Source organism: Aspergillus ruber, assembly GCF_000600275.1.
Source record: "Aspergillus ruber CBS 135680 unplaced genomic scaffold scaffold00079, whole genome shotgun sequence".
Taxonomy (NCBI): domain Eukaryota; kingdom Fungi; phylum Ascomycota; class Eurotiomycetes; order Eurotiales; family Aspergillaceae; genus Aspergillus; species Aspergillus ruber.
In genome coordinates, this window is record NW_024467375.1 from 1 (window position 1) to 16,462 (window position 16,462).

Below are 16,462 nucleotides of genomic sequence, written 5' to 3' on the forward strand. Positions count from 1 at the left end.
GCCCCCCGCGCGGGGGGCCACCTGTATTTAGATGATAGATGGTAGTTTAGCTAGAAGAAAGGCAGTTCCGATCTGTCCGTCGTATGTCCCGCACCGGGACCAGGGCTTTTCCGCTTCCGAGGCTCCCAAGGAGCTGTGGAGGCATGGAAAGACCCGACCCTCGACGTTAAATAGAGACACACACACACACACACACACACTATAACGCTTCTCGACATCTTTCGGAACCCCTCCAGATTCCTCCGCACCTGTCCTTAAGATCCCATGACACGACGAGTGATCGCATCAGGACGGTCTTGTCTCGAATGTCGCTGCCGCAAGATCAATGCAACCGCGAGTTGTCCTGCCCTACTGCGTGCGGACCCAGATCCAGTGCATGTACCCGCCGTCCAGACCGGACCCCCCACGCATGGACGACGACCTCTTAGCTCGTGTGCGACTTATTGAGAGCAAATTGCAGTCTCTGGAACGGAACCTTTCGTCTCGGTTCGTAGATTGGCAGTTTGGGCAGCGTTTCCCCTTCCACTCGGACCCAGCACCACCCGTAGAACCCCTTCATCCGCCCACTGCTGCAATTCCATTCATTGGCAGACTTATCTGGATGTGTTCAATCCAGTCCTCAAAACCTTTCATGTTCCCACTGTTCAATGGGTTGTGGTGGGGGTCATTCGAAGCTGATTGAGGCCCAATTCCTGCACGGAGTGTCTGATGTTCGCCGTGTATTATGCGACTGTGGTAGCCATGCCGGCCGCTGAACGCCGTCGAGAATTCAGCGAGGAAAAAGCGACACTACTGAAGCGGTTTGTCTCCCTTCAGCTCTTACTTTTAAGTTGCACCTAAAGATTCACTATTGCTAATCGACCAAGGTACCGGACCGGAGTGGAGGATTCACCCCGGCGAGCGGACTTCCTGAAATCTCTGGACCTGCGTGTCCTGCGGACATTCGTTCTTTATCTGGTAATTATTTCCACAGTTCGTCCAGGTCGGATGAAGCGGTGTGGTGAAAATGGCATTCTCTAGATATGCGGGCAACGCGACGAAAATGGCCCCAATGTCTGCTCGCTAGTCGGCATTGCCATTGGGGCAGCCATGGAGATCGGTCTGCACTGTGATGGAAGCACGTTGAACCTGCCTTCATTCGAGACAGAAATGCGACGCCGGCTCTGGTGGCAGATTTACACACTGGATGTGAACACAGCCAAGGACAACAATTCGGAGCCAACTATTCTCGACTCCTCTTTTACCACTGCATTACCATTAAATGTCAACGGCACCAATCTCGATCCCAACATGGGCGAGCTGCCACCCAGCCAAGCCAGGCAGACAGAGATGTTGTTCAGTCTGGTTCGGTTCGCAGTGAGCCGGTTTGTGCGACGAGTTGTGTTCTCTGACAGCTTCTGTCATAAAAGTTCATATCCAATCCTCAGCGTCTCGGAGAAATGCAAGGCGATCGATCAGTTTAAAGAGGGAATTGAGAACCAGTACTTGTCGCACTGCGACAAAAACATCGCTCTTGTTTTCGTTATGGCCGCATCTAACCGTTTGATTCTCGTCAAGCTAAAATCGACTTTGTGCAAGCCACAATCAGACCATGATCTTGGCTCGCTCCTTCAGGCAAACTACCAAAAGGTTTGCGAGGAGATCCTCCAGCATGCGCACACCATGCAACAGTACGAAAGAGGCAAGCAAAGGCTCTGGCTCTCTCAGACCTATTTCGAATGGGATGCTCTGGCGTGTTTTCTTCTGAGTCTTTGTATAGCACCACCCCCGGAGCCATCCAGTGCCGCTTGGAGGGCGATTGATGAGATCTACAACTACTGGAAAAACGATCCTGACACCAATCAAGATTGTCGCTGGAAACATATTGAGGAGCTGCGATGGAAGGCTTTGACCGTACGCGACCGGATGCAAATTGCGCTACAAACACCAGAGTTTTCTGGTCCGGAGTTGGTTGTCCACTCGTCTGAAGTCTCACCGGCTATTTCAAACCATGAAACTAGTATGAGGCCTGGTCAACTGCCTTCCTCGAGAGGTTGTAGTCCGGCATCGACTACCCCTTTTATGCGACATATCCAAACAACAGAAGCTAACCTCCCAACCAACCAATTTCATTCCTCGATATTTACTGACACAGCCACTACGATGGCTAGCACCCAGTCAGAGCATGAGGATGTCTCCATAGGAACGGAGCTACCGGGAACAGGCACAGCTTGTGAGTGGAGTGCTGAACTCTTTGGACGATACTGGGATATTGCTAGGTCAGGACAAGTTAATTGTACGTCGTGGCTTCAGTATGGGAGCTGCTGCTTACAATTGTATAACCATAATTCATTATCCTTGATTGTCTGTGTAACACTGTCCTCGATAGTCACTTCCAGAGTGTTTCGATTCTTCCAATCCAGTCCAATACTTTCGTACATTTCATCCCCGAACAGTGGAACCATGCTACAAAGGATAGACAAGAAAAACATATTCGCTGCGATGGAAGAGGCGGCATAACGAGTATAAGCATCCACGAGGTATGTCTGAAAAGGAAGCTAGATATTGCTAGCTCACTAGAATGCAAATAGCAAAACAGAAATGAAAGGCGTTTGTAAAAAACACTACAAAAACACCCAAGATTCCGAACTTTACTGATGATGTGTCAATAATAGGTACGATCCAATGCATGTGGGCCTATTCATATTAAAATAACCATGTACGAGTGGTAGATAGCTAGCCGGCCATAATGCTCTGACATCGGGGCAAGTATAATCGGCCCACGCGCTAACCCCAGGACAGATATCGAAACTACCAAAATCCCAAGACCTTCGTTGCTGCTGTGAAACTCTTATATAGTTTGCAAAACTCCAGGAGACATTCAGAGGCCCTGCTCGGTGCACTGAAGGACTTATATGTTATGTGGACAGAGTGGACTGGAAAAATGAAAGAGTCCAGACAAGTGGTAGAGATTGTGGAATAATGTTGGACCGGGTTTAGGAAGACCACATGGCGTCTCCTGTTGGACATTTGAACAATGGCACCGAGAACTCCCGATTCATTCAAAATAACAGCTACTCAGGTAACCTTTTGGGAGTAAATATGAACCCACGTAACCGGGCTAATAGTTGACTTTACATGTGTCGACCTTTCTTCTACCCATGGCGGTATAGCTCCCTTTCCAACTTCATCCGACCCAGCAGACACAATAAGCACGAGACTTCCATTGTCTCTTCCAGTTTGTGACATAGCAAAGGCCACATCTTTCCATTTAGAGAGCATGTTTGAACCACTGGATGACCTTTATTAGGTATGTACCATAACCGTACCTATATTCTGTCATCACTCAGGTGGAGAAAGCATAAGTGGTCTAACAGAAAGCTTTACTCGACCTTAAACTAATATACTCATATTACGAATGGCATTGTGGGATAGTCATTGCAGGAAAACGGCATCTATTGGTTGACTGGTATGTAGAAGAGCATTATGAAATTACTGACATTATTATCCCATCATTAGAGATATAGGATGGATATCTCCAATTGTCTGTGCATGTGAACAGCGAATTGTTAAGAACAATCGAATCATAGCCATGCGCAATGTTGTAAAAGTAAAAATAAAAACCAAGAAACAAAATTCATCCCAAAGGCACGGCTCAGCTTGCCGATAGCTTTTCTTCCAGGAAGTGCATACTGTGTCATCAATGTCGTGAGATTGATTATCTCTCTTGAAGGTTTCCCATTGCAGATCGAACGCATGCAAGAGCACGAAGTCTTGTCTTGTACATGGCGAATAGAGCGGAGACTCGCTTAGCAAATCCTTGCTGATAACCGTAGTACGCATTTATCGCCTGTAGCTTGTAGAACATGCCCGGAAAGACATTAACACGTCTGCAGACATCGGCATCGGAAAGTGCAATGATAAGGTGACTCCTCCAGAAACTGATTTAGGTTTGCCCAGGGGCAGTATGTTCGCAATTGTAGACCTTTCGGGATACTGTAGCAATATTCCTAGGGCAAGGCTGAAATAGATCACATAGATGCCATACTGGTAAGCTAACTGTGCCACCATGAAGCTTTTATCAATGCCCGAAGGACCGACAGGTGTTGTATAAGGAGCCAGGTATTTGGTCGAAATTGACACTTAATGGTACTTCGTAATCTTATGACAGATGGTCTCACTAAGAAGTTGCTCATCTATACTACGATCTTCGTCTTGATGAAATGCAGATTCGACCATATCCAAGTCAGCCATGGCAGACCTTCAGAGTAATGTCCTCTTTTTCTGGATTCGCAAGATGTCTGACGCGCCTGAGATTCCCCTAGGCAGTAAAAACCAGGATTTCTTTTAGCTCGCAGCCTATTCAGTTATATGAAATAGCAGATTATAATCAATTAAGAGCTATATTAATTGGTACCATTCGCGACAATCTCCAAACGATCTACATACACGACCTATCCAGGCACATCCTCGAACACCTTTAACCCACATAGCGAAGCATACCTCCCCAACCCCATCATCGCAAAATAATGCGGATAATAAACATATCCCAAATAAAAATGATTCGGGAATCCAACCCCGGTAAACTCCCTTTCAATCCATGCCCCATCCTCCCTCTGAGTCGAAAGTAGATACTGGACACCTCGTCTGACGGTAATGTCCGTCACTGCCAATAGCGTGAGGACACCCATGAGCGCCCATCCAGTTTGTGAAGCCGTCGATTTCCCTTGTCCAGCCAAGGTGGGGCGTGCATACGTCTCGAGACATTCGCCCCAGCCGCCATCTGTGTTTTGCACGTTGACAAGCCAGTCGACGCCTCGTTTAATGGATTCGTTGATGAGGCCTGCTCGTGAGTTGTCGATGAAATGGGCATTAGATAATCCGCAAAGAACATTACTTGTGCCGTAGAGGTAGTTGGAGCCCCAGCGGCCGTACCAGGAGCCTGATTGTTCTTGTTCGCGGAAGAGATAATCGATTCCCCGATTGGCGGATTCTTTCATGGCATCACGAATGCTTTGAGTGAGCAGGAACTTCTCAAAAGACCTACTAATTTTGCTGTGCTTCTCCATCACCAATCCAAATGCTTCGATTACTCGTCCGGTGACATCCGCCGTAGAAGGGTCGCACATGCTCTCCATATCGCTGAAGGGAATTTGGTTGAAGAATAATTTGTTATTCTCACGATCGAAAGCGCCCCATCCTCCATCGGCGTTTTGCATTCCCAGAATCCATTGGATGGCTCGAACTACGCTATCTGAGTCGATGGAGCTAGGCTCTTTCTTGACAAAGGCGAGGATGAGAGCTGCCGTGTCATCAACGTCAGGTGTCCATTTGTTGAAATACTCGAAGCTGATTGCGCCTGGGATCAGATTCGGATTTAGAGCTCTCCAGTCACCTGGAGACTGAGCCCCGTGATCTTTATCTTGGCGTGCGAGAAGCCATGCGTTCGAGCGGACAATATATTCATTATCCCCCGGAAGTCCAGCGTCTAGCAAACCGATGCTTGAAAGAATAGTATCCCACACGGGAGATACACAGGCCTGCATTCGCTTCCCTCGGTCATCCGTCCAAATGAACCCTTCCAAACCAGCAATTCCGCGCTGAAAAGGGCTCTTCGGATCAGTACTATAATGACCCTCAAGGTAGAGAGCCAAGACACCTCCATGCATGGGCGGGAAGATACCTGCCCAGCCACCATCCTCTTCCTGCCGCTCTAGGATCCACTCCAGACATCGACGTCGTGCAGCTAATCGCCAGGGAGTGCTGCGCATTCCGTTAGCATAACGCAGAGCTTTATCGACGACGGTGCAAGCCACGGACGTGACATCCAATTGCCAGGCCATTGTCCATAAGCTAGTCGTATATGGGACGTTTTTATTTATCCCCCGATCACACCAAATCTCGTCGAGGTATGTATTGTTCTCGTTCCGTCCGTTTGGCAGAGCGAATACCGGCCGATGGTGACTGATAAGTAACAGAGGCACGACGGTCGCCCGGGCCCAAGACGCCATATAATAAATACTGCATGGAGCAGCCACCGGCATAAAAATAAACTCCGGTGGTAGTTCTGGGATAGAAGACCACGGGAACAGGCCGAAACATGCCAGGTAGATACGAGTGAAGATGCGCACACGAGCCACTCCTCCATTCACAAGGATCCAACTTTTTGCCTTCCTCATGACCTGATTTTCAGGGTCGAGGCCCAAGATCTTCAGCGCAAAATATGCTTCGACCGTCTCCGATATATCACCGGGGATGTCTGGCGCGGGACCCCAGGAGCCATCAAACTTTTGCTCCGACACTATCCAGGATATCCAGGGCTCGGGGCCGTCGGGGACGGGGAGGTTGAGGGCATAGAGTAAAGTGATGTACTCGGATGTGACAGTAGTATTCGATTTGACTTCTGCGCACCAATGGCCGTCATCGCGGACTTGGCTTTGTAGGTAGGTGGTAGCTTTCCGTAATGATTCGGGGACTGCGGTCACTGTCGCCTTGTAATCGTCCATCTCGCAGGTTAGTGGCAAAGCCATCGCCAGGGCTGTTAGAATATGGCATATAATCTCACAATCTACAGCAGAACGGATGGGACATGGATAAATATCAAGTCTGATAGCACTTGTCACACGCAACCTCACTCCTGTCTACAGGGCTGCTTTATCATTCGAACTCTTGTATCACATTGCATGTGAAAGCATATCTAGGTTTCTGCAGACAATTACTGCTCTTAGTTACAAGGAAGCCCTGGTATCAGTTGTGAGGTGGTCTTATTTAGCGGCGCTGGAATGGCCACGTTCAAAGTCGGCAACATCGCAGTCCACAATGTCTGAGAGCATAAGCCTGTCTGGCTATACTATTCTCTCCACGGCTGTCGTTTTAACGGCTATTTTCAGAGCCACGGTTGTGCTTTATCGATTATACTTTCACCCTCTATGCTGTGTCCCAGGACCTGGACTGGCTGGCGCCACGAGTCTGTATCTTCGATACTATGAAGTTGTTAAAGGTGGAGGTATAACGAAGTTACTACCCCATCTTCACAAGAAGTATAGTACGTTTGTCTCTACCCACTTTTGCCTCTTCGCTAATCAACATAGACTCACCGGTCATTCGAATCGCGCCCAACCACGTTCACATTAACGACATCGAAGCATACAAAAGGTAATTACCAACTATCCAATCAGGAGCCAGAGCCAATGAAAGCCAAATAAAATATGTTTGCCATATAGAGCCTTCACCGCAAAACCCTCGCCCCGCAAATGCTCCGACTTTTACAAATCCGCGCAAGGCGTAGACACAATTCTCACCACAACGGAACCCCAGCGCCATCGAGTCATGCGGAATGCAATGCTTCCTTTGTTCACACCTCGAGATATGACTCGGATCTTCCTCATCGGGAGAAACCATGTCACAAAAGTCGCACGAGTGATGGCACGTCAGGGACAGAATGGACAGTTGCTGGATTTATTGGTGTACCTTCGGGCTTTGACTGCATGTCATCTTTTCTTTTTCTTATCTATATTGATTTGGACTTGGATTCGAATGCTAATCACATTCGGATAAGGACTGGCCGAGATAGCCCTGATGCTAACTATTGTGTAACATGCAGGCCAATTTCGTTGCGGGGACGCTGCTGGATCATCCTTCGGAGTTGGTGAGCTATGAAGATCCGCAGTCTGGATGGATAATTGCGCAGGAGTTTATTGGTCGGTATCGGTGGATTTGTGAGTTCGTTTCCTACAGTTTTGGTGTTATGCGGTTGGTTAACATCTAAAGTCGCCGACATTCCATTTTTGGTTCCTATCGGGCTCTTTTTGCTGTCGATGTCGCCAGAGTGGATTACTATTGGGTTTAAGGATTTGTACCAGGTGCGTATCGCTTCACTTTTTAGGGTGTATGCTAACACATTGCAGCACTGTGAAAACTTCGGTAACAGAGTCCTATCAACAAAAGAGGAAAATGCAAAAGCACCACAAACAGTCTTCGATAAGCTCTTAGATAACACATCCGATAATTTCACAAGCCGTGACACACTAGCACTCTTTCAACAAGCGGTCGTGTTGATGATCGCAGGAACAGCAAGTCCCGCCATCACATTGACAACCGCATTCTTCTACATCCTCAAATCCCAAGATATTGAGACAAAATTACGAAATGAACTAGCAGACCTGGAACAGAGGTTTCCGGGTGGCATCGTCTCTGCAGACTTTGACTTGCGCGAATTGCACAAGCTGCCGTACTTGGTACACTTCCTCTCAGCTCCATACAACTGAGATAACAAACTAAACCATGCAACAGGAAGCCGTCATAAAAGAAAGCCTCCGCATCATCCCTGCAGTTCCAGGCCTTCTCCCACGCATCGTTCCCTCCACTGGTCTAACCATCGCCCTCCACTATCTCCCCCCTGGAACCCGCATCTCAGCAGCACACTACGTCTTCCACCACAATGAGAGCATCTTCCCGAATCCAGAGAAATTCGACCCAGACCGCTGGCTCAATAAGAGCCCCGAGGAGCTGCAACTGCCGGAGCAGTATTTCATGCCGTTTAGTAAGGGGCCAAGGGCTTGTATTGGAATGAAGCAGTCGTGGGTATTTATGTATTTGGTTGTGGTGTATTTATTGGGGAGGTTTGAGATGGGGATTGGGGAGGGGATGCCGGGGGTTTTGGAGTGGGTTGATGATGGGACTGCTGTGCCGGTTGTGAAGCCGACTGTTAGGGTTGTGGAGAAGGTGTGAGTTTCTTGGGGAGATAAAGGCTTGGGAGGTATATGGTGGATTTCCCTTTTTATGATAGGCACTCGTCATTATGGTTGTTTTAGTTTGCAAGTTTATACCACTGAGGGATCTGCACAGTAAATTGAATAGCACGCATATGTATCTAATCTCTACCGTCCCAAGAGTACCGGACGATGACGTTCTTTCTAACACACCTAAACCAAAGACCTACTCTTCACCCCCGAATCTCTCCTCCTCTCATCCAATGCCAAATCCTCAATACCCGAACAAATACTTCCCTCATCCTCGTCCTTGACCCCCCTATCCTCAACCCTACTTAGAATTCTCCCAATATCCACTGCCAAATCCTCCGGCCTCCACCCCTCATCCAATCCCTTCCTAATTGCTCGTCGCCATACATCCGCATACGCATCTTTCCACTCCTCAATAAAATGTTTCGCTTCGTGCTCGGTGCCGAATTTCTGGTGACACGCGGAGGGGAATTTCGTAATCGCTGCTTCGGTTGTCCTATGTACATGTCATCAATCCGGGTCAGTTCCAGCCGCATCAAAAGCAAGATAGAATAAGACGGAATAGCTGGGGGATAGCCTACTTCCAATCCCTAAAAACCCCTGTAGTCCGCCCATGTGGAACAGCATAATAGAATATCCCCTTGACTGGCCGCTCCCAATCTCTGGATCCATCCGTGGAAATAGTCTCTATTTCATATTCCGGCACATTTTTCGCTTTTATCCAGTCGACTGCTTCTTGCTGCGTTTTGAATTCTTTGTGGTAGTTTTCGCATTCTCTGACGCGGGGGTGAACTTGGGCCCTGTGTAGATGCGAAGGGAATATCAGTACATTGAATGAAAGCTCTCAGTGAAGGGAAGTGTATTTACCAAGAAGAGTAGATGGTGGGTTTGTCGACGCGGCCTTCGTATATTGCGTAGTATTTGCGGGGCATGGTGCGGGTGAAGAGGGATCTCAGAATGGAGAGAATTTTGGTGGTAATTCAAAGGATGTAGATTTGTAAAGAGAGAATTGTTCTGTTCGTCGTGCTAGCACTGGAGATAACAGACGGTAGTTTCGAACCACGAAACACGGCGGCTTGGATATCAAGATCATGGAAGAATAGACGAGTAGAAGAGGAAGAAGAAGAGGAAGAGGAAGAGGAATCTAGCTTCCAAATAAAAGCAAACACTGAGCTGTCTCATGACTGCCTAGACGGCTGGGGACTGTGTTGCGCCGTTTGTTTGTATATGCAGTCAGTCAAGGCTGACAACAACAAACATGACAGGGATCTTTTACTTAGTGGCTGCGCTCGTTGACAGCCTAATGTCGCAAACTAGATAAGGCGTAGACTTCAAAGATTATCCTACCATCACAAATTGGGGTTCGATGATATATTTGGTAGCGTTAAATGGATAAACTATGCGTAATGCAAATAAGCTCGATAAAGTTGTGGGACCCTTACCCATTTCAATAACCGAGGTCTCAGCTAGAAATCTGATTCGCTGGCTTGTGGATCCATATCCTTAATGCTGCTTAGCGTTCATAGTAGATCTAGAACCTATTGACAGCTATCATCCGAACTATTGTAGATGTTTTGTGTGAAAGCCTGGAAACTTGCCCTTTCTATTTCAGTCCGACTTCTCGCCGCTTTTGGCTCCTTGAGCAGCCCGGAACGTGTCCGGAGCGATTCAGGAGCATACATTGATTGCTCAGGCTGCATCCTGACAAGGGAGCCGGATAAAACGTGCAAGGCCAATCCTGCAATCTTACCGAACTAAACCGGCCCTTTTATTTAGCGGTGCCATATATAAGAAAAAGTCGACATTTTTACAACTGTGATCCACTTTACAAATAATGGATGCTATCACTGCGCTGTGAGGTTGAGAGCAATGCCAATTGTGCTACTTAGCCTCGTTTTCATGAAACGCTGGAACCGCACACTATGGAAATATATGATGATTAATGACTACTTCATGGCAAAGACTGACTCCAGTGTATTCAAAGATCCTAACTCTCTAAAAATGGCATTTAGACCTTTCCGGAGCAATGTCACGGGCTCAGACCATCAGGTACTGTGATGATCCTGAATAATATGGGTCTATTGGTAGACTATTTTATGAAATACTAACATGAGAATGAAGGGAAGGAAGTTGAGTATGTCAGCGCTGAACTATCTAGTGTGCGGAGGGGTTCCTGTCCTATATCCAAACAGGCCAAAGTAGTCAAAAACATCATGCTGCCGGCGAGCGCCCGCGCTTTGTGCCACACACACACACACACACACACATACACTGGCCAGTATTACAGGCTTCTGTGTACTGTATCAATTTTATGCAGGAACCACTCACTGAGTCGCTTGTAATCTGGATTGAAGTCAGGTGGTGTCAAGTAGAACCAGTGTAGTGAGGCTCCTACAGGAGTCAGTTCTCATGCAGAATTTCCCATACAGTATGTACAACTAGTATACAAATCAAATAACAGGAAGTACCAAGAAACTTGCATACTCCCCACCCGTATGCACAACCTGCATTCCCACATTCTCATCCACCGGCTCCCTCAACCTCATAATCTCCACCTCCGGCAGTATCATATCATGTCCCGAAACCCGCAACATCAATCCCTCCCCAGCTTCGAAAACCATACCAACTGGCCAAATTGGGACCAAAAATGGAACGATATCACCGGGAACAATATCCTGTCTGGATTTGTGGTCGTAGTGTGGGAATCCATCCTCATCTCCATCTTCTGGTGGCAGGAGACTGACGTGGTGGGAGGCGCGGAGCATACCTTGTTGTCCGAGATGCTTTGCAACATTTACGTTGGGGACTTCGGGAGCGGGCTTTGGCATGGGGGTCCAGTTGAGCGATTCGAGGGGTTCGCCGGTCGAGGATAGTTTGCGGAGTTGGATGGAGATGTCGAAGTCTTTATTGTCTGGGCAGGACATATAGAGTTTGGCGTAGGGACGGCCGCAGAGTTCGGTATACTCGGAGAAGTAGAAAGTGAAGTCCTATTTTTGTTAATTCTGTATTTGAAATGATAGGAGGAGAGGATTACAGAAGAGGCGGTTAGGGAGTGGCCTTCGTGGCTGATGCTGGAGACTCTCTCGGGGTTTGAGGTGCTCATCGAGCGAGTGGATGCGTCTAGATAGTATTTTCTTGTCATTTGACGAGCCGGTGGCCATTCCTCTTCCGGTCTCTCAACTACAGTTTTTGCAGGGCTATTCTCATAGCCTAGAAGGCTCAGCCGGACGCGCGGAGTATCAGTCTCCCAGCCGTTTTGGATGCCCTTGGCGTAGAAGTCGTAAAACCGTTGCAAATCGTCGAGGACCTCCGGTTTGTAAATATCGCGCCCTAATTATTTAGCGTGGTACAGGTCGATCACGCTCAGGGTTAGACTTACATTCCTGTGTGTTATGCACCCTTAGCCACTTTGGAGTCCGCGCACGTTGAAACGTCTCAAATGATCCTTCGCAATGCAGTCCAGTTCTAATTCGTCAGCAAGTAGCCACATCAGTTAGTCAAGGAAATGAGGAAGACACACGAATACGAAGCCGTCAAATACATTGGCACATTTCGAATCCTCTCCGGAAAAATTCTCTTACTCTCCCAGAACTCATCAAACAGAGGCCTCTTGCTAATCATACTTCCCAAATCTTCTGCCCTGCCACTTCCAGCAAAGCCACCCAGAATCATCTGGAAGAAATGCGCCGATGGAACACCACCACGACACAGGCTGTGATCGTAGGGATCGGTTAGGGCTTCCCAGGGGGCGATGGCTTTAAGGTTGGGATGGGTGAAGCGCGAGGCAAAGTTGATTTGGGAGATTGCGAGCCACGAGTTGCCCCTGCTCGTTTGTCAGCATTTGGTATAGTCATAAAGGAAACGGTTTGCGTGCATCATAACAATGGAGCCATTACACCAGGGTTGTGCGGCAATCCAGGTAATGGTGTCGTAGATATCAATGGCCTCCTATATTAGGTTAGACAGCTCAATCAAACACTTTGGAGGCAACAGACCTGCTCTCCCCAAAAAGCCATATCACCCTCTGAATTCCCCGCTCCCCTGGCATCAGCATCAACAACCGCATAACCCCGTCCACACCATTCAAGCGGATTCGGTCCCTCAAACGTCTCATACCCACTCAACACCTGAAACGGAATCCCCATCCTCCACGGTCCCATGTTATCATATGTCTGGGATCCAGTCCCGACCTTGCCATATGGACTCCAAGGGATGATTGCAGGGACTTTTTCGGCGCCATTCGTGGTTGCGGGCCTGAAGATATCTGCGTAGAGCTTGACGTCGTCGCGCATTCTAATGGAGGTGTCTTGCTCCCAGATCACGTCTACGGGGGAGGCTTGGTAGCCAGACTCGCGGACATGGCCTTTTGGTAGGATGTGAGTTTTGTTTGGGTGGAAGCCGTTGTATTTGAAGACCGGATGGGAGGAGGGGTGGGTTAGAGGTTTGTAAGGGAGATCGGGGAATCGAGCCATGTTACTTCTTTCTTGCAATTGAACTTGAATTGATCGGATTGTACTACATTCATGTCTTATTATGTGAGTTTATATACTTCACCCGGACGGAGTCTATCAACACCGAATGTGGGAAAGTGGGAAAAACAGTGGGAAAGTGGGGGGAGACATCGGTCCCTCACACCGCCGACTCCGAGGAGTCATCCCGGTATCGATACCACGATTGACAACTTAACCATTTCAATTGCAACTTACGAATTACGAGAATACGAAATTTACAACAATGTCCACCCCCTTCCGCAGTCATAAATCCAAACGCACCTCTCGCAGCCACAAAAAGAAAACCGACCGTGGCCTTCCCCCCCTCCGCATCGCCGTCCTAGGCCCAACAGGCCAATGCGGCAGCTGCATCGTCGACGAACTACTATACCGCGGCCATGATGTCATTGGTATATCGCGGAATCCGCCTGATGCTTGGAAAGAGGGGGAGAATTCTTCGCACAGGGGTGCGTATGAGAGTGTTGCTGTGGATGTGAGGGATGAGGGAATGTTGAGGGATGTGTTTTCGAGTGGGTTTGATGCAATTGTGTGTGCTTTTGCGCCGGGGATCAAGGACTTGAAGAGTGTTTATGAGAATGGGGTTGAGGGGCATGGGGTGATTAAGAGGGCGCTTTTGGGGTCCAGTCATAGTGGGAGCTTTATTGTTATTGGTATGGGTCCATTGCTTCTTCGGACGTCATTCACGCCTTTTTTTTTTTTTTTTTTTTTTTTTTTTTTTTTTTTTTCGAATTGTGCTAATGAGAGCAGGAGGAGCGGGATCGCTTCATACGATGAATAGAAGACAGCTAGTTGATGAGACTGGCTTTGCGTATAGTTGGTGGTAAGCCCCAACTCCATGGCCACTCCCGTACAAGGCAGAGGCTCACCATACTAGGTACACATGGCCTGACGAGCACCTGAACTACATGCGCGTGCGCGCCAGAACCCATGGCAACTTCTTCTTCTCCCTATTCATCACCGGCTTCCGCTGGGCCCGGAACAACGTCGAGCACCCAGGCTGTAAGCCCCCCTCTGCTCCCCCGTACAAACAACCAAGCTAACAAAACAGGGTTCTCATGGCTCTTCCGCCCCCTATCATGGACCTACCTCTTCTTCGCAAAGCGCAAACTCACCTCCCCCCAAACCCGCTCCCTTATAACCTCCTCCCGAACAGCTTTAACAATGTGGGAAGGCGTCCGCGAAAAGAAATGGTCCTTCCTATCGCCTCCGGGCCAGCTACGAGACCAAGGCGTTCGGACGGGAAGATATAAGGTATTCATAGATTCGGAAGAGGATCCTGCCGTAGAGGCCGTCGACGGCGCGATATATAATGAGGATTTGGCGGTTGCGGTTGCGGATGAGATTGAAGGGCCGAGGATGACATTTTTGCATTGGAGTGTTGTTGGGAGAGTTGGGTTGGCTGCTTGGTAGCTGCACATGAGACAAAGTACGGAGTAACTCGGGTTGACGCAGGAAAGGCCACAAAACATCGTGGCCTTTAAGGTACATTTTCGTGGCATTTCAGTCCTGGCGCCACCACTTCAGTGCAGCTGCTGGTAAATGTACAAAATAGGTAAAGCACAAATACACACATTAGCAACATCTGTGTGACAGCCTGGTCACGTTGGCTGGTTATCACATGAGATGTGGTTGTTTGCTTTGTTGCTTTGTCTATAAATATGGCGTTACCCCCTTTCTTCCTTCCTCATGTCAATTATCCTTGTCAATAGCTACCTAGGTAGAACACATGAGTTGATGTTCCATAACCTGGCTGAGCTCTGTGACATAATAATTGACATCCTCCTTTTATACCTTAGGGAGAGAAATACCAAAGGCTTCTCCCATCAAGGGATTCACTGGTGCCGCAGTTTGGGAGCTGGCCAGGCTATAACAGTGTCTCCATTCAAGTTTCAAGTTCTAACTCTCGCAAGAAGTCCAGAAGCAGTGGCAGAGCTGGCAAACACACCCTCAAGTCAAGTTTTCCAAGATTCAGGACTCAAGATTCAAGCTTATATTTCCTTCTTTTTCAAGACCTTTTTCATCGACCAATCAACTTTTATTTCTTTTGAAATGGACCCTTTCCAAGAACTCCAAAATGAATTCTCTTCTGCAATTCAAGCCCTCTGGAATGAGATTGAATCCATCAAAAATCAACCCAAGCCACCTCAACAACCAAAGCCATGCCTTCCTGATTAGACCTGGCCTGGCCCACGGGCCGCCCATTGGGCCGGCCCAAAAACCCGCCCATGGACGGGTTTGGACAAAAGTCTTCGGCCCATGGGCTGTCACGGCGCTCTACTAGGATAATCGAAGATCCAACTCATGGGTTCTACCTAGGTAGCTATCGACGAGAATAATCAACATGAGGAAGGAAGAAAGGGGGTGACGCCGTATTTATCAACAAAGCAAACAACTGCATCTCACGTGATAACCAGCCAACGTGACCAGGCTGTCACAAGATGTAAAAATGATCAAATAGAAGACCAAGTCAACTAACTTATGATAATAATAATAATAACATTCCTCAGGCTTTTCGCGGCCGTAGGCTGCATGTAGCCTTCTGAGCTAGTCTATCCTGACGTAATCAACTATGTACACGTGATGTTCCTTGATCCCCCTGATTTATCAGTCCTTGTCGAATCTTCCGGTCTTGATGGTAAACTGGATTACAGTTTTGACTACCTTGGTGTTTGGTGCCCATCCTCTTTCTTGATCCACTGGTTGTCCACTCGCTGATGATTGGGATGATCTTCCACCTAAGGCATAGGAAAGGTCTCCGTACCGTTGGCCCATCTCAGTCTTCATTTCAGCACGTAAGTCCTCCCATATCTTGCAGTGAAAGAGAAAATGTTCCACTGTCTCTGGCATTTCCAAGCAATCGCATTCATTGCTAGTAATTTTACCAATTTGATAAAGGAATGTGTTCAGGCGGGCATGCCCTGTTCGGAGCTGCGCAAGTATAGATGCCTGGGTTCTTGGGAGTTGATCATAGAGTCTTTTAATATGTTTCCCTGGTAGGGCCGCATCAAGCTCTCTAGTGTATCTTCCAGTTGTTGTCCGCCTGAACTGCTGGACTCGATCTTGTTGGAGTGCATCACGCCTCCATCGCCAGGTTGATGATCTAAGTTGGATGTCCGCCCAGTCTGGCGGGTAGAATGGCCAATCTTCCCTCGTCGAGAATGCCGCTGCTTCCTTGGCCAATTTGGCGCCTTTCTTGTCGCTATCAGTAGGGACCCACTGGATGCGGATACT

General features: G+C 48.2%; 9 protein-coding genes across 9 annotated transcripts; 5 read left to right on the forward strand and 4 right to left on the reverse strand.

Moving 5' to 3' along the window:
* On the forward strand, positions 1-961 carry EURHEDRAFT_553428 (uncharacterized protein). The gene is made up of 2 exons (XM_040787571.1): positions 1-800; positions 867-961. The coding sequence occupies exon 1, from the start codon at positions 326-328 to the stop codon at positions 680-682; it is 357 nt and encodes a 118-aa protein (XP_040633637.1). The 5' UTR covers positions 1-325; the 3' UTR covers positions 683-800; positions 867-961.
* Positions 742-2,825, forward strand: EURHEDRAFT_382397 (fungal specific transcription factor domain-containing protein; the record flags this gene model as incomplete). Its single annotated transcript, XM_040779535.1, has 4 exons — positions 742-800; positions 867-957; positions 1,021-2,275; positions 2,782-2,825. 4 exons carry the CDS (start codon positions 742-744, stop codon positions 2,823-2,825), a joined length of 1,449 nt encoding a protein of 482 aa, XP_040633638.1.
* A 1,608-nt stretch (positions 2,826-4,433) lies between these two features.
* Positions 4,434-6,485, reverse strand: EURHEDRAFT_468348 (terpene cyclase/mutase family protein; the record flags this gene model as incomplete). Its single annotated transcript, XM_040785251.1, has 1 exon — positions 4,434-6,485. The coding sequence occupies one exon, from the start codon at positions 6,483-6,485 to the stop codon at positions 4,434-4,436; it is 2,052 nt and encodes a 683-aa protein (XP_040633639.1).
* A 313-nt stretch (positions 6,486-6,798) lies between these two features.
* Positions 6,799-8,927, forward strand: EURHEDRAFT_511549 (cytochrome P450; the record flags this gene model as incomplete). The annotated part of the gene is made up of 7 exons (XM_040785977.1): positions 6,799-7,024; positions 7,071-7,134; positions 7,203-7,443; positions 7,583-7,697; positions 7,750-7,841; positions 7,887-8,216; positions 8,272-8,927. The coding sequence occupies 7 exons, from the start codon at positions 6,799-6,801 to the stop codon at positions 8,707-8,709; spliced, it is 1,506 nt and encodes a 501-aa protein (XP_040633640.1). The 3' UTR covers positions 8,710-8,927.
* EURHEDRAFT_511552 (RNase H1/viroplasmin domain-containing protein) lies at positions 8,904-9,763 on the reverse strand (the record flags this gene model as incomplete). The annotated part of the gene is made up of 3 exons (XM_040785978.1): positions 9,588-9,763; positions 9,302-9,520; positions 8,904-9,216 (listed from the first exon to the last, which is right to left on the reverse strand). The coding sequence occupies exons 1-3, from the start codon at positions 9,650-9,652 to the stop codon at positions 8,904-8,906; spliced, it is 597 nt and encodes a 198-aa protein (XP_040633641.1). The 5' UTR covers positions 9,653-9,763.
* A 1,287-nt stretch (positions 9,764-11,050) lies between these two features.
* On the reverse strand, positions 11,051-13,221 carry EURHEDRAFT_390707 (alpha/beta-hydrolase). Its single transcript, XM_040779847.1, has 6 exons — positions 12,716-13,221; positions 12,595-12,668; positions 12,241-12,543; positions 12,100-12,185; positions 11,755-12,050; positions 11,051-11,707 (listed from the first exon to the last, which is right to left on the reverse strand). The coding sequence occupies exons 1-6, from the start codon at positions 13,190-13,192 to the stop codon at positions 11,171-11,173; spliced, it is 1,773 nt and encodes a 590-aa protein (XP_040633642.1). The 5' UTR covers positions 13,193-13,221; the 3' UTR covers positions 11,051-11,170.
* Positions 13,222-13,968: 747 nt separating this feature from the next.
* Positions 13,969-14,641, forward strand: EURHEDRAFT_519466 (uncharacterized protein; the record flags this gene model as incomplete). The annotated part of the gene is made up of 3 exons (XM_040786788.1): positions 13,969-14,051; positions 14,106-14,230; positions 14,280-14,641. 3 exons carry the CDS (start codon positions 13,969-13,971, stop codon positions 14,639-14,641), a joined length of 570 nt encoding a protein of 189 aa, XP_040633643.1.
* A 176-nt stretch (positions 14,642-14,817) lies between these two features.
* EURHEDRAFT_417947 (uncharacterized protein) lies at positions 14,818-15,667 on the forward strand. Its single transcript, XM_040783313.1, has one exon. It carries the CDS (start codon positions 14,918-14,920, stop codon positions 15,404-15,406), a length of 489 nt encoding a protein of 162 aa, XP_040633644.1. The 5' UTR covers positions 14,818-14,917; the 3' UTR covers positions 15,407-15,667.
* Positions 15,668-16,189: 522 nt separating this feature from the next.
* On the reverse strand, positions 16,190-16,441 carry EURHEDRAFT_436823 (uncharacterized protein; the record flags this gene model as incomplete). The annotated part of the gene is made up of 1 exon (XM_040783445.1): positions 16,190-16,441. A coding segment is annotated over one exon (252 nt), but the record flags the coding sequence as incomplete, so codon positions are not given.
* Between the last annotated feature and the right edge of the window lie 21 nt (positions 16,442-16,462).

Coding starts and splice junctions, on each gene's coding strand:
- EURHEDRAFT_553428 (XM_040787571.1), top strand. CDS start 326: ATGCAACCGCGAGTTGTCCTGCCCTACTGCGTGCGGACCCAGATCCAG.
- EURHEDRAFT_417947 (XM_040783313.1), top strand. CDS start 14,918: ATGTCAATTATCCTTGTCAATAGCTACCTAGGTAGAACACATGAGTTG.
- EURHEDRAFT_390707 (XM_040779847.1), bottom strand. CDS start 13,192: ATGGCTCGATTCCCCGATCTCCCTTACAAACCTCTAACCCACCCCTCC. Junction 12,544..12,594: donor AATGGCTCCATTGTTATGAT/GCACGCAAACCG, acceptor ACAAACGAGCAG/GGGCAACTCGTGGCTCGCAA. Junction 11,708..11,754: donor ACTCCCTAACCGCCTCTTCT/GTAATCCTCTCC, acceptor TAACAAAAATAG/GACTTCACTTTCTACTTCTC.